A 17,207-nucleotide genomic window follows, 5' to 3' on the forward strand; every position below is an offset into this window, starting at 1 on the left:
TCTCTATATGTGAGAACCATAAAACATCTATTAAAGATTATCGAGAAATCCTCAAAAATGTCAATTTCCATAAAAAGACACCCATTCAACGATAACGATTAAAAGGAGGATTCGAAAATCCTTCAAAGGAAGGGAAAGAATAAAACTCGAACATAGATGGTGAAAAATAATTTAAAAACAAAGGAAACAGACGACTCCATTAACGGAAAAAAAAGCTGGAGGAAACCAATCCTGAGCAAGTCATCAGGTTTTAAGCTAAGTGGTTAAACTAGGCGTTGCGGAAACCCCAAACGTTCCCTCCGAAGGAACCAGTTGTATCTTTTTGAAGGTTAAAACCAAAAATAACGAGAAAAATAGAGTGCTTAATTCTGAAAAGAAATTAGAAAGGGACACCGAAGTTGCTTCAGACAAAAGACAAGAAGAGTTGCATCTAATCTTAAAATCGACAGGAACCTTTTGAAATGAAATGGGTGATCAAAATCATGATAAGTATTATCTAGTGAATTATCTAGTAATGTAAGCCCTGCTGAATCCAGAAGGACTAAAAAGTATAAATGAGAAAGATTTAACTCCCTATCAAGTAATGATGTCGTTTTAAAAGATGTGGACATGACCACACTAAAAGCTTAGAGGTTCCTAGTACTTCTGGAAATAACCCCCCTAATTACCAATGACGAAAAGGATAAACATGACCCAGTAGTAATTTAAGAAAAGGACTCGTGTTGTCCATCCCAGACGTCCTTGCTTACACTTGCATTGACGAAGTATCCACTATCAAACATCTATTTACAAAATCCCATACACCCTTTGTGTCAAATGCAAAATACAAAACAACACATCCATTAAAGGGAGTTATATTTCTCGTCAACGACACCCTAAATCCAATCCTGGTGTACTCTGATCCCATGGGAAACGTAGATCATCGTAGACGTAAACTTCCTAGATTAAAGATCTAGAATATTTGCCACTTATGCTCCAAACTACGATTCGGGTTCCTTTTATAGCGATATACTCGAAAAGTATACATTATACCCAGAATATGGGATCAATTTGCTCGGTGACCTAAATATCACAAGGAATCCTGCTGGAGACACAAAAAAGGAGGATCTAGAAATAAAAAAATGCAACAAACCTTGAGACCGTGATCTCCGAACATCTTCTGGACGATTTGGCCATTAAAACTCAACCTCAAAACCCTCAAATTCGGAAAGCCTAATACAAGTAGACTTGACTATATTTTCGCTGCACCAAGTTCAAAACACTCCCTCCATATTTGTCAGATCACTCTCCTTTTATAAGAAAGTTCTTAATAGTAAAACAAAACCCCAAAATGTTCTGGAAACTTAACATTACCTATCTGGAATCAGAAGAAACAAAAACGAAAATACGCAGGATTATAAAATACTATGACAAGAGAATAAGAATGGGCTTGTACTTTAGATAAAATAGAAAACGGTTCGATTTGAGCTTTTTATGATATGTTAGAGTTGGAGAATTCATCTACTTTGTCAGGCTTTGTGAAGGGATCACCTTTAGACTTCCGTAAGTGTAAATCAGCATTTCGTGTTCAATCCAAATCCTTATTTTGAGCTTCTTCCCAATTTTGTTGTGAATCATTCCATCTCTTCCAAATCGCTAAAGCACACCATTTTGATGTACAAGAATACATAATTTATTCATGCCATCAGCTGGTTTGAATTCTATAAGGGTAACTGACTTTGCCTTCACGATGTTTTTACTCGCAGAAGTCAAATTACAAACCCCACGAATGGATAACTCATATTGAACTGAACTTACATGCCTTCCAGTTGCCAGGTTGTTAATAGGCGCATTCCCAAGTTTGGATGGATCTTTTTTTGCTAACAACGAGACTGTTGTTTGAATTAAAATCTCCAAATCCAATGACATCTGATCTCTGTTGGAGAAATCTCTTGGCTAATTTTGGAAGAGCAATAGCAATGACTTTTTCAATTCTATCTGAATGTTAATTTACAACACTAATAATTGCAAACAGAATTTCGTTCCAATATTTAAAAGATTTAAATGACTCCATAGTTGTATATTTAAAGGCTTGTCTGGATATATTTAGAATATCTTTAGGATTGGTCGTCTTAAGATCAAGTTATTGTATGCCGCATTAGTGGATGTTGTTATTAATAGGAAAGGCTCAATTAAGTGAGTACCTATCAATACATCCACTGCCAAATTGATTTTCAGACGATAGATGTCCTCAAAAGACGTCACAATGCAAGCCAGACTCTTAGTGACATGTGCATATTTTGAAAAGAAGGGCCAAATAATGGATCGAGGTAAATAATCACAGCATAAATGTAAACAAAACCATTACGCCGTTCTTTTCGGAATCCTAGAGCTAATTTCTTCCAAGATAACATAAATTGCTATAGAGAAACTCTGATTCCATGATTTATGATTAAAATCTGGACTAAAAAGATTGGTAATACAATTTATAAATTGTTCAGTGATGCAATTGTACCGACTCGTAGCACTCGTCAGGAACTTACTATTAATTTTTTCTGAGCCTATTTCTTCCTCAATTACTCGAAAAAGTTTGGTGAGTTCCCGGTTACACGTTAGAACTGGATGTGTACGGCATAGAATGTGATTTGGAGAAAGATCTGGACTTTATGGCTTATGAAATATATATAATTTAATCATCGACTGTATGGATAAATTAATTTATGCCTAAAAATACTCCAATAAAATAGTAGTAAAATTTGATTAAACGAGCTGGGAAACATATAGAATATCTCCAGGATTTATTGTTTTCAAATCGAGATAATTTTTTTTTTTTTTCCAGAGTGCTTAAAAAGATCATTTTGCATCCGAAAAGTCGGGATAAAATTGAATTTGATTTTTACACCCTCCCTAGTATTAGGTAAAACTTTAAATTGAAATTGTTTGTTGTAGCTACGTATATGATTCACAATTACATTGGCTTTTGGAGTATCTGCACCGTATGCATTCATATATTCTCAATAAAAGTTGAGCTAATCTTCTTGTCCCTTGTAGGTATGAGACGAACTTTTATAATATGTCCCTTTTTGTTGCAATTCGAACAAATAACATTGAAACTATAATAACAATCCTCAATCCTATGGTATAATACTAAACAACGAGTACAACCTTTTGACATAGCTGTGCTACTTGTATTGTTTCGGTTGTTGGTATTTCCTTTTAAATCACTGAGTCTATTAATGTTAACACCTTATGATTCAACTTCCCTTTTATTTATTATTTTTGATTCATAAGACTTAGTAATTTTCTTCAATATCTCTTTTGTTAAATCTCCAACTGCCTTTGAGATATTTTTGTCACAATTCGTCTTGATTATATAGCTATTCAATAAACATATTATTTACGTCACCATCATCATCTTCTAAAATATTTATTCTTCTTTCGAGCCCAGACATATCTTCATCTTCTCTTTTAGTTGCCCTGAAGAATTCCAATCTTCTTGAAAACAATGGATATATTTCCAGAAATTCATACAATATGAACTACTCACATCTATTTTTATCCTTTCCCAATATAGGCGTATCTGACAAAATTTTCGAGGCAATAGCGTTTTCTAAATCAATAGACAAACAACTACGAAAGTAGGCTTGCTGATCTTGAATTGGAACATATGTCATATTACTAGTGGAATAGTAAGACATGAATCGACTTATCCAATGTTGCATTTGCTATACTGTGTCCCAGTATCGTTAGGGGCACAAATCTTAGACCCATCAATAGCTGAAGTAGATAGAGGAGCAGACTGAGCAGAATTGGAATGAATAACTTCCATGTCCTTAATCAGAACCCCTCTTTTCTGAAAAAAACAATTTTTTGTTACCTTTGAAATTGTTCCTCTAGATCTGATTGAATTATTTTATTACAATCCATCCAGACATTGGCACCATCTTCAACACCTTCATATTTAAAATCATAGTGTTTAATAGCATCCTGTAATTCTTGGAACTGAATAAATTAGGTGAATTATATTCGTTAAGATTTATATGAGTTTTAACACTTGCAATAGCTCTAGTGAGAACAACGTTCATTTCCAAATAGCTGTTTTTGGTTTTGGTTGACATTTTTAAATAATTATAAATAACAACAATGAATCGGCTAATTAACATATACACTACAATACATACTTGCTTGTATTAATATATTATTTACTTTTTCACGGAACTTTTCCAAATATACACAACCTCTCAATATCCACGTCCAATATGTATTTTCTAAATTTTATCAAACTTCTATATTCGTTGTTGTCAAGATGTAATAGTATTGATTAACTTTGACTGATATCCTTACAATTTTCTTCAACACGACGTTGTTAATATCTAGATATCTTATTTTTTTAGACTTTTTAGTGGATAACTAATTTTCTATATCACTCACTAATTTAATTTACTCTCACTGTATCTTAAAGAAAGATGCAGTTCCCTTTACATTAGAGGGTGTTCAAGCTATATTACTCAAAATAGTCCAGCTGTGAAACTACTGCTTCAAGTCCGGGTACTAGGAAAACGATAGTAATTAGAAGCTAAAACAAGCCTTCATAAGTTCTCTTTGTGTACAAATATTTTTTCTCTAATCATTACAGATTCCAAAATGAAACGAATCGTCAAGTAAGAGCAGAAGTAACCTATTTTGAAAGAAATAATATAACATCCTTATTAGGTATTTAAAAAAAAAATCGATTAAAGCTGTTAGCCGTCTGATACACATCTTATAATAAAGGCTAGAGTCTCCTTTTTTGCTATAATTGAGTAACAGTTCCCCAAATTAAACAATCCCTTCAAATATTTGATAATGTAAGATTTACATTATATGTAATCATCGTACAACTATAACCGAAGGCAAATCTTTAAATATATTCAAGTTTGAGAACATTGAAACGCTTTGTCAAATAGAAAAATTACTATCTCTTTGTTAACCTCTGTCTTCTGAGATTTTGGGGAAATCAAAGCAGTGCTTATTTGAAAAAATTAATAATATTATAAAGAAAGAAAACAGATCTTTTGAGAAGGAAATGCATGAGATTAAAAAATTCCAGCTCATTACTGTTTCTTTTTCTTTAATTTCACCATTAATTAATCACAAGCCAATCTTCTTTTCTTTATGTCTGGATATGATTTGTCAATCATTAAAAGAGGTCAAATTGAACAATTGCGACTGTATTATCTATTTCTTTCAAATGACCCAGCAACGAGGAATATCGTTTTTTTTACGTGAAAATCGTCATCTTTTGGAAAAAAAAATTAAAAAATTTTGATAGAGAAGGTCTTAAAAAATCGTCAGATTTGCTTTAATTAAAAACATTGCATACAAATCATCTGCATCATCTTATATTTTCTTCACCTCAAGCAAAAAGTATTTTAATAACTTTTCCAAACTCTATAAAATTATTTGTTTACTTATTTATTGATTTATTAAGGAATAGGGAATGTTGCATTCCTTTTGATATACAATGCAGAAGCAATCATAATTTGAAAAACTATGCTCCCTAGGCTGTATTTAAATTTTTAAATTTTGGTGTGCAAAATTTAATTAATAAAGCCAACAGCATCATATATATGGCAAGAGAAAAATCTTCATTGCATGGCCCAATTGTTAAGAAAATTGTGAAATTAACCTCTCAATCTTAAATTTTTGTCTCTTCTGTTTCAATACAATATTAATTTAATTAAATCATAACATAACAATACATTATATGAAAGTTTTGAACTACATTTAATCCTAAAAGTTGTTTGCTTCAAGTAATCCTTGTACAGCCGGTACTTGAATTTCCGTATGTCTTATTAATAATTAAAACGATTAGTATATGTTAAGAGTTAAATGAAACCAAAGAATTTTTGACAATTGATGATTCATGATGACGATATGCAATTATGTTCCACTTCATCTCATTGACTCTTTCTTTATATATGGGATTGATGAATAAACACGATCTATCGTTGGATTCAATTCCACACATTCTCCAAGGAGTTTATCTTAAATTAGATGAGGAAGGCTTATGACAATTTATAGGAATTCTGAACAAATGAAACTCAGTACAAACGAGTAATTACAATAAATATGGATTTACGATAATTGGGTCTTGAATTGATGATGACATGGATAAGGAATTAACACAGAACATTTCACTTCCCTAATGAGATTGAGTGAAATCAAATAGTCGTTTTCGTTCTTCCCTGCACTCTACTATGGAAGAGTGATTCTCTTGAATTCTTCATTACTACGAGGAAGATCCTGAATGGGGTTTCTTGTCTTTAATAGAAGGAAGTCACTAACAAATTATAGATTGTTGAGACAGAATCCGAGAAAACAGACTCGGGACTCCAATTCTTTAAATAAAGGAGCATTGACAGAGTTGTAAAGGAGAATCTAACCCAGGAGACGAATGTATTTCACTTTATTAGTGGAGATATGGATTCTTAATGTCCAGAAACACGGAGTAGAGGATTGATGAAATGGATGACTGAATAGAAGTAGATATCGACAGCTGAAGTACACTATCGTAGATATAGTGAAGTCAATTTTAGTAGTAACTCCCCCTTTTTATATGTCGCAGTTCTATATTAACACTCTTAATGAATACATGAAATAGGTTGGACGATTTTGAATTAACATTACATTCCGATAATATAACTATCTTATATATACAAAAATAAACTTTTCAATCTTCCAAGCAATAGTTTTTTTCTTCATTCTACTATTAAAAATTAGAAGGGAAGGGGAGATTGTATGATCTCCTAAAATCGTCTTGGATGAATGCATCTCCTAATTCAATCTTCTAAATAATTTTTTAGGTAGTAACATGAAGGTGAGATTGCATTAGTAAGTTAGTTCGTCTTGGATTGCTGCAATTCAAATGAACACTCATGAGAATTTAACACCTGAAATCTTTTTTCATTTCACACGAACTATAAATATGAAGTTGTGTGTCGAATTCACCACATTTAAAAAGGCATGGCTTTTCCTCCTTAGGTTTTCCAATAAAACTATTGCATAAAAGTATCTTGCAGTTTATATGAGCTTGTAGGCTTCTACATACTATGCCTTTAACTCTTTTTAATGATAGAAAAATATTGAAGATTTTTTCCTTTCTATCTTTCCCTCCAGTTCTGTGCAGTGCAATCTAAATAACGGACATGAGATAGTCTTATTATCGTAAAATCTCTTAACCTTTTAAACTTCTTCATTTAATTCGGCAACAAGATCCTCATCCTTGATGATTCCTTCCAGTATCGCCTTCATTTCAACTTCTACCCTCTCCCACGCTGTTTCTTCCTCTCCTCTTCCCCAAAATCTACTCCACCCTCACAAACAAAGGGGATTGTCTTCCTGCGCTTTTTGGCACATTTAAAGGTTTCTTCCAAAGTACAGAATGTCCACGTGTAATGAGTAATCAAAAACTAATAGTTTACACTTACTGTAATATTGATTCAATTTCGCCCAACCTATCACTTGTGTACATTAGGAGTGTTAATATAGATATATAGAGAGCATCACATAGTGCAGTTGATAGGAAGTTAGAATCCGAAATATAAGAACAATAATCAGAGATAATCCAGCTTTGGAAGATCTTTAGGATGCCAGTTGGTTCAAATCCATCATCTCAAAAAATGAAAAGTTTAGACACAAGCGTTCTATCTCTATAAACAGATTTAAATGCGATAATAGAAATCAACACGATAATGAGTCATTTCATGACTTCTTCACTTCGCTGAAGGAATTGTTGAGTGAGGGAAGCTTTGTAAAAGTTATTTCAATGCTCGATGAGTCTCAAAAATTGTTGTAAGTTTGCAAAATGAAGAGACAAGACGACTTATATCCGAGATGAAGATGCCCTGCTAGAAGGAAATTACTTATGGTTGTAGAAGAAGAGAGTTTGATCTCTTTAATGAAGAAGTAATGAAATCCAGAAGATCCGTTTCAATGGTAAAGAGGAAGTTCAGACCCCGATCAAATTCAACACAGCTGAATAAATAAAAGATGTAGTTCGAAAGATCACAATAGAGGAGAAGAATGTGGGACTTTCAATAAAAAACTGTTTCGTTTGTGAAAAGCCAGGACACTTTACTCTGATGTCAACCACAAGAGGGACGGAAATATAGCAAAGAAAGTGAAAACTTGTCACATAAGGTCAAATTCAAGATAAGAAGCACACAGTATCATGTTGAATGTCGAAGTATGAAAAAATCGTTCGAAGCTTTTGAATGGAAGATCTACCATCAATTTTAATCAACAGAAAAATTGAAGCTCAAATTAAAGCCATTGGAAAAGTTAAAGCATAATTCTTGTTCAACGAAAAGTTCTTATGTTTGTCTGTCCAGGTACTCGGGAATACTTTTGCCACGGTATGCAGTGAAGGAGTTTGGACTGTAATCAAAAGTTATCAAATCCCTGATTCCAAAATTATGTCTAACCGAACAAAGATATCGGAGACTTACGTTGATGATTTGGTTAATGGTTTTGGAGATGTTTTTGATGATGGTAAAATGTTGAAGCCCATGAAATGTGACCCTGTCAAAATAGTTCTATAAGAGAATACCAAACCCTTTGGTATTCGTGAAGCTAGAACAATAGCTTACGCTTTGACAGAAGAGACGAAGAAGGAACTCCATTTTCTAGAAATAAATAGACTCATTGAAAAGGTAATAGAACCAACTGATTGGGTTCATCTGATAATTGTCATCGAAAGAAAGGAGATGTACTGTTATGTATCGACCTAAGAAAATAGAAGGTGTTCGTTAAACGACCATATTATACCATGAAGATACCTAAACAAGAACTATATGGAAACTTTTCAGACGCTACAAAGAGATATTTTCAATTTGGAGCTTGAAGAAAAAAGTTGTCCATTGCTTCTTTTGAACTTGGTCAGGTTAAGATGTGAATGGTCACTTTTTTAGGGGGGGGGGAGGTCATACAAAGGGGTCTTATTCTATAGCCAAAACAAAAAAAAAATATTTTAGGATCTCAAAGAGAGTAGGTAAGGGGTTGACTTAAAGGGGGTGGTCCATTAAAATATCAACACTTACTTTTTCATTAATTAATGAAGTTTGAATCGTGAAAGTTAATCCTTATTTCAAAATATTAAAATATGAGCAATTAGTTACGAAAGAAAACAAACCTGAGGTCTCTATCGTACGTAGCGTATTGAATTCTTTTCAAAAACTTTTGTTTTCCTACATCACTGATGTAAACCCCCTCGAATACAACTTTTGGGTACATGTCGAGGCAATTCCCTTCAGTGTCCAATCCCCGAGGCCCCAAAACCACTGTCAGACAGCACTGGGACTCCATGAAACAGAGCTACATCTGCAGTGGGTAACAAGTCTTCCTCCACAGTCTCAAAGCCATCATTACCGCTAAGGGCGCCTACATTAATGAAAAATAAAGAGCTCGGATACACTTCTATTTATAGTAATAATTTTGTTGAAATTGAATTATTAAATAATGCATCATATATTTTTTGAAGCTTAAAATTTAAATTTTACAGATTTTAATGGTCCACACGGTAAAAAAAAAAAGGACTTTTGTGTCTGATGTTTGATTGTTTTTGTATTATTTGTGCATTCAAATTATATGAATACAAACTTATTCTATACTATACTACTAAAGCAACAAGACATATTCCAATATATAATCGGAAGAATTGTTTAGTGCTTACAGAGCAACCGTTGTGCAGTCCGCATTTAAGCTCTTAAAAACAATTTCAAATGATAATTAATTAATTTAGTGCGTGATATTGTAATTAGTTATCCACAAAAACTTCTAAAAAATGTCAGGTATCTAGATTTGAATAACATGTTGTTAAATGAAATTGTAAGGAAATCAGTTACAGTGAATCAAAACTATTATATCTGGACAACAACGAATATAGAAGATCGATAAATTGATAAATACTTATTGGACGTGGGTATTGAGAGGTTGTGTATTTTTTGAAAAGTTGCGTGGTAACGTAAATATATTAATACAAGAAAGTATATATTGTAGGGTATATATATAAATAACACATTGTTCAGATTAATCGTTGTTCTTTGTAGATTTATAATTAATTAAAGATGTCAACGGGTGTCTGATTGTTCGTATTATTATCTATGTATTCATAGTACATAGTATGTATTACAAGCAAGTAAACGAATAGAGACTCATTCTTATATAGAATATCAAATTAATCAGATGTATTTTAATTCATAATTTTTAAGGATTATTTAGTGCTACGTATTTGTAATTTTAAGTTTAAACCATGGTGCAGTCGGATTTAATCGTTTAAGTGAATTAAGTAAGAGTTAATCCAGGCCATAATACTTGAAAACGACGAATAAAGATGATCGATAATATTGATAGAATACATAATAATAGACGTGAATGATGGTGACGGATTGAATATATTTGGAAAAAGTTCTGTGATCAAGTAGATATAATAATACAAAAAATTATATTAAATTATTTGTAGTGTATAGGTAGATCGGGCGTGATTCAAATTGATCGTTGGTGTTAGTGCATTTGACTTTGTAATTAATTGAAGATGGTAAACAAAACCAAGAACAGCTATTCATGAAAGAAAGGTTTTCTCACTAAAGCTATAACAAGTCTTAAAACTCATAAATCTTAACGAAGATAGTTCACCTAATTCATTCAGTATCCAAGAATTACAGGATGCTATTAAACACTGTGATTTTATAAATAAATGTGTAGAAGATGTTGCTAATGAATTGATGGTTTGCAATGAAAGAAAGAGAAAATGCTAAAATCATTCAATCGGATTTAGAGGAACAATTTCAATGGTATCATAAAATTGTTGGTCCGAGAAGAGTGGTTCTGATTAAAGACATGGAATCTATTCGTTCCAATTCTTCTTAGTCTACTTCTCTATCTACTCCAGCCTTTGATGGGCCACAGATTTGTGGCCCAAACGATACTCCAAGAAATGGGACACAAAGTTACTTCAGCTGAACTTAAGAGCTTTTTTTATTCCATGTGGTACCCATGCATTAAATCTTGTTGAAGCTGATTATACAAAAAGCTCTTCAGATGCCCTTAACTACTTAGGGCATTTTACAAAGTTATTCGTGCTCTTTCAGCCTCCCCCCATAGGTGTGTAGTTCAGATGGGAATATAGGATAAGAAGCATTGAGTCAGTAAGGTATCAGGCTGAGCAAGTCAGGGAGGTTCTTCTGGAGGTTAGAGAAATAGCGGCAGATCCAATGATTACAGTTGAAACTCAGTCTTTGCCTAAGGAGCTTGGATCCTATCGCTTTTGCATTTGTACAGGTGTATGGTATGATGTTCTCAGTAAGATCCAGGATGTCAGTAAACTGATACAGTCGTCCTCCATGCAGCTTGGTATAGCTGTCGACTTGCTGAAGAAAACCAAACATTTCCTTACCTGTTACAGAAAATCTGGATTTGCTGCTACAAAGATAAAGGTAAAACAGATATGTGAGGAAATGAGCCTGGAGGCTGAACTTAAGCAGAAGCGTTTGAGATCCAGCAAAAGGCACTTTGACTATGAGTCTCTAGATGAGTCTATACAAGATGCACTTCCAATAACGGAAACAACAAATTTTAATTTGTTCGTGTATACGAGAATATGTGTGTATGAGAGATTTCAGAGCCTTGAAGAGGTGAATAAAATTTTTGCTGTACTCTACGAATTCACCAACTTAGGAAGAGAGGACCTTCTACAGAAGTGCAAAAACTCTAAGTACTTCTCTTACCCATAACAGTTAACCAGATATTGATGGAATGCACTAACCAAGGAAGTGGAGTATTTCTCACCCTTTATCACCAAACAACATGACGAGCATGGAAATCTTGGCTTTCCTGCACACAAACAAGCTCACAGAATTTTACCCAAACTTGATGATTGCTTTACGAATCTTAACCACCCTCCCCATTACAGTGGCTTCTGAAGAGAGAAGCTTCTCAAAGCTCAAGTTAATAAAAACATACTTGAGATTAACAATGCATTAGGACCGTCTAACTAGGCTCGCCATTATCAGCATCAACAATGTGCTCTCATATCAGCTCCCATATGATGCCATTATTGATGAATTTGCTGCCAAAAAGACCCAAAAATTAGGGTTGTATTATGTGATGTGAAACTATGGATGTCGTGGTGTATTTTGTTCAGTGTATTTCTCAAGTTGACGCCAGATCACCACCAGATGTCCTGATAAAATTATTTAAAATTTCACCATTTTTATTTATTATATGGTGATTGTTCTTTTGTATTTTATTATATATTGTTTTGTCTGTTATTCAATTATTTTTTAAACAATATTTAACTTTTTTTTCAAGTTTTTGTGCAAGTACAATTTCTGTTTGATAAATTTCTGAATAAAACAATTACTGAAATATAGCTATTTGTTTGATTTGCTCTCCTGCAATGAAAGGGTCGCCATTTCAGTTAGCACCCCTGATCGGAAGAGGAGCTAGAGGGAATGAGGTAATTAATAAAGGAAGATCTATAATAAATAAGTGTGTCTACTTTAATTTCATATAATAAGTCTTGTAAAGGCCCAAGTACCTTAGGTTTTTCTCTATGTCCTCCACTTCGGACCTTTCATGGTCTATATTTCCAAAAACTTATAATAGATGCTACTTTGTGGTTATATCACACTCTTTGGATAAATTTAAGATCTGCATGTTTGTATGAAAAACAGTCACAGGGTGCATTGTATATAGTGATTCCTGATGTATATAACATACAAATACAATAATTAAATTTTCAAAGGCGTTTAGTTCAACTCATATTTAAAAAGGAAAAAAGGGAAGTACTTTATGTAAATTTTAATTGAATGAATGTGAATTTAGCAACAACCTAAAGTACTTTTTAGTATAACTATATTACAATACCAAAAATAAGAGATAAAAGCTGAGCCTTACGACTTCGTTGTTATATGCATTATTTTAAATTTATTTTTAAAAATGAAAAAATATTATGTTTATTTTATTTAAAAAAAAATAAAGGATCAATTTTGTTTGATTGTTTGTTTTTAAGATGCTGCGACACAATCATGAGCTGTAGTCCTTATTGTTTCATGTATCCATTCCAGGAAATGAACAATATTCACATTTAGACCACTTTGAAAATCTTTCTCACGATATTCTTCATTCGAAATCAGCCCAGCCAATACGCATTTACCAGAATGTTCAATTGAGACTGGTCCTCCCCCCATCCCCTACGTGGGATCCCTTAGGTTGACTGTCAGTACAAAACACTGTGTCATCAATTTCAGTTCCATTGTTGCTTTTTATACAGCGAGAATCATTTTTAGCAATAGTTTGGATATCAGCTCTTCGTGAGTCATATCCAAAAAATAAATCAAAATCATCAATAGGTGTGTTGTGTTCTATTAATCCCCATCCACTAACTGTAAAAAAAAACATTTACTAACTCCTTATACTGTATTTAAAAATTTAGGTATATACCAGGTGCGTCATTGAAAACTAGACATTTATAATCTGGAGTTTAATATCAAAAACAATAATTTAGGAAACCAAGGGAGCTCTATTAACTAAACTTTATACAGATGTTGCAACTTATATTGTTGCCATTTCTAATCTTCAATGTAGCCTCTATTGACTTTAATAATGACCTTGATGTGCCGCTGCAAGCTCTAATAGGTAATAATATTGTATTTAGGCTCATGGAGTTCCAATGCTCATCAACGCATGACTTGAGTCCTTCAAGATTTGGTGCCTTTATACAACAGATCCTGGCCTCGAAATACAGACAGAAGGAAACGTTGAACGGGTTGGTATCTTGTGAGTACAGTGGCGACATTGTTTTCGGACAGAATGGAATGTTGGTCTCCAAAAAGACGATGTAACCTTTACTATTTGTGCCGGTACACCATCTTTTTGAAGCTTTTCTAGATGATGATACTGTCATAAATGGCCTTTTGGACGTCTATATATGGTCTGCCTGTTTGCTTAATAGAAGTTTAATTCAAATTAACATTGTAATTTTTTTTGGAAGGGGTGTTAATACCCACAGTTTGTTACCTAATGGGAGGAATTACCAATTCATTTCTTTTATAAGTGTCCAGATTTCAACTACGGGCCCGATACTAAATACTTACTCACGACATTTTCACTCCCATTGATTGAGAATTGAGATTCCGGAAGGCAAATTGCCGTAACGTTTTCATTGAAAGAAATGTTATTTGTAACTTGTACTAGGGCGATGTCATTTTTGTAGATAGTTTTATTTTCATGGTCTAGTATACTGTAATTTGGATGAATAATAAACGAACTTATATTATATTCAGTGCCCATATAAAAGTTTGTGTCTCCTACACTTATCTAAATACATTGGATTAATTAAAAATCTAGGTAAAATAAAGGTACATTACCATGGAATAATTTGCAATTGCCTCCCACATAACCCCCTCATCGTTATATTTTAAACAATGAGCAGCTGTCAAAAGAAATTGACTACTAACCACAACTGCTCCACATGTAGTAGATGACTCTGATCCATTATTTAAATCAAGAAAGGCTTGCCATGGAATTTCCCCTGTCACTGCCTCAACTCCTCCAATAGTTCGACTAGTCTTCGGAGTACATCCTTGTAGTCCATAGGTCTTGGAAATTCCACACTCCTTTGGCAAATTTGCTTCACCTATAAATAATTGAATTACACTTGTTATAATAGTTTATATTCAATTTTACGAAATCTAAGATAAAAAATTTACAAAAAAATTATATATATTACCCATGGCCTCAAAAGTAAGTGAGCCTATTAAAAAGGAGATGAGGAAGAGTCTTTTTACGTCCATGTCTTTCATTCTATAGTTTCATACTAAAAAAATAATATCAAATTGAAACATAAGAAAACTTTAGTCCTTAGTTACAAATGTTTTTTTTTTATCTGGAGCGACGTGGCTCAGTACACAGCACGCTTAGGAGAAATTAGTCTCTTAAATCAACTGTGCGTAGATTAGATTCGGTTATAGGACACTTCACCGAAAAAAATTATATATATATATTTGATGATGACTAATGCTACTAGACTACTCCAATTACAAAAATATCTTATTAACTGTAATGGGCACTCGCCCAAATTGAGTTATGTATCTCAATTTTTTCCAAATTTTGTGTTACCATATATAATCTTTGTATCAAGTTTTATCCAAATCGATTCTTAACTTTTGGCGTAACCCTCGTGACTAACAAACTAACTAAGAAAGAGACATAACAAAACATAACCTATGTTTAACTTTGTTGGCGGAGTTAATTAAAGAGTCAGAGACGACCTTGGGATAGAGAAGTGTCGATCAGGATTCAACCCGGTCCATAGGAGATCCAACACATTCAGTCTAAACTAGTGCTCCATCCACATTATCCATTAAATTTTAATCATAAATTGGTTGACTCCTTTAATTCTTCAAATTTACTTTCTAATTTATTTATTCGGCGGTTGACACGATTATTGTTATCAAATTTATATTATTTGAAGTGCTAACGAGATTAAAATTACAATACAAAGGATCAGGCACTACCACAAAGGTTGCTTTGAATAATTCCTTAATAAATTCGATGGCAACGAGCAGAGATTCAATCAATATTAAATGACGTTATTATTTAAAAAAATAAACCGAAAATTAACGTGGGCATCTTGACAATTTGAAGAATGATTGGGAGGAGCTGTGCTTAGCTGTCATGCTGTTTTCATTAAGTGTCTATGAGATGAAATCTCTAATCCTACTTGGTATATAACAAGGACATATATTTTTGAATAACTCTGATGCTGATTCTACACCAAATCCAACGAAGACTTACACTTATAACTCCAATACAACTCATTTGCGTTATTCTTCGTTTTTGACGCACAAGTGATTTTTCCATGCATATTTTTAAACAAGGTATATGTGTAAAGAAAAACGGAGTATACCAATTGAAAAAGGAAAACGGTAGATACGTCTGCTCTTTCTTCTTTTACTAAGTCAGGGGGTGTTAACATATCCCTCTAAAAGAAAAATTCTCGCCTATCCTTGGTGTAAATTGCTTGTAAGATTCATAATGAAATAAAGATGTATAAATTTAAATACTATTAAAATATTTTCTCTGCATTTATGCAATTTCTATGAAGAGGCTCATCCCTTTAATGGTAGTAATTCCTTTTCTCCCCCCAAAATCATATAACAAGTAGTTGATATTAACAATGGCCTTAATTCAGTAACACCATATGTTTAGCTCCCAGAGTCTCCTGTAGTCAGTGCAGGCTTACACGAATTTTATCCCAAGTTATTATATTGTTATACAACTTGATTTTCATGTTGTAAACAAGAAATAAAATAAAATTGGCAAGTTTTTTTTTTGTTTTTTTTTGTAAAAGAACAGTTGTTTTACGCAATTCAGTAAAATTGTATCACCTCAATTCCCTTAATGGAACATCCTTTAATATAAAGAGAAAAATGAACATGAAAATAACTTGTAAAAACAAGAACCGTAGTTTTTACAGTCTTTTGAAATCGTTCTTAAATTCATTATTTCAGCTAACAATTAAAAAACATACAATTGTTTTATTCTATCCTTGTTTGAAATTGATTTAGTAAATAAGCATCATAAAAGCATGTAATTCTTCTGTTTTTACTATTTGTATAAATATTTGAGCAGGAGGAAGCTCCGTTTTAGGAAATGGCATCCTTTACTCAGCCTTTCAAAAGCAACAATGTATTATTTGTCTACTAGAAAATATTACCACAAACGACCATCCACTCAAACAATGAAGATAAATAAGGTTACATTTATTTAAGAGTCGAATCCAAAATAAAAAATTGTAGCTATTGAATATAAAATACTTATAAATTAATGTAAATATTCTACAAGTTTTCATAAGGTACATGGCAGCATGAATGTCGAAGCATTTACGTCATTTGAAGTTATTATTGAAAAAATATTTACAATTTCGAACTAAGATCATGGATACATTATTTTTTTGTATTACGAATATATAGATAATTAATCCTAAAAATGGCAATGTGTGTGATTTAAAAAAATTAATATATATTGCAATATTTAATGTCTTATTTTGGACCTATTACAGGTAAAATATTGATTAAATATATTATATTTTTTACTAACAGTTGTCACATAGAAATGATACTTTTGTTTTGCATTGACGAGTGCCTGAATGTTCGGTTTCACTTTAAAAATGGTGCAGGGCAAAT

General features: G+C 32.7%; 1 protein-coding gene and 1 non-coding gene across 2 annotated transcripts; one reads left to right on the plus strand and one right to left on the minus strand.

The window, feature by feature from the left end:
* The first annotated feature begins 11,231 nt into the window (after positions 1 to 11,231).
* LOC139905639 (uncharacterized) lies at positions 11,232 to 11,750 on the plus strand. The gene has a single exon (XM_071889153.1). The coding sequence runs from the start codon at positions 11,232 to 11,234 to the stop codon at positions 11,748 to 11,750; it is 519 nt and encodes a 172-aa protein (XP_071745254.1).
* A 1,252-nt stretch (positions 11,751 to 13,002) lies between these two features.
* Positions 13,003 to 14,513, minus strand: LOC121119457 (uncharacterized). The gene is made up of 3 exons (XR_011780899.1): positions 14,388 to 14,513; positions 14,115 to 14,337; positions 13,003 to 13,403 (listed from the first exon to the last, which is right to left on the minus strand). It is a non-coding gene; the product is annotated as an uncharacterized protein (transcript).
* Between the last annotated feature and the right edge of the window lie 2,694 nt (positions 14,514 to 17,207).

Source organism: Lepeophtheirus salmonis, chromosome 6 (genome assembly GCF_016086655.4).
Source record: "Lepeophtheirus salmonis chromosome 6, UVic_Lsal_1.4, whole genome shotgun sequence".
In the NCBI taxonomy this organism is placed as follows: Eukaryota; Metazoa; Arthropoda; class Copepoda; order Siphonostomatoida; family Caligidae; genus Lepeophtheirus; species Lepeophtheirus salmonis.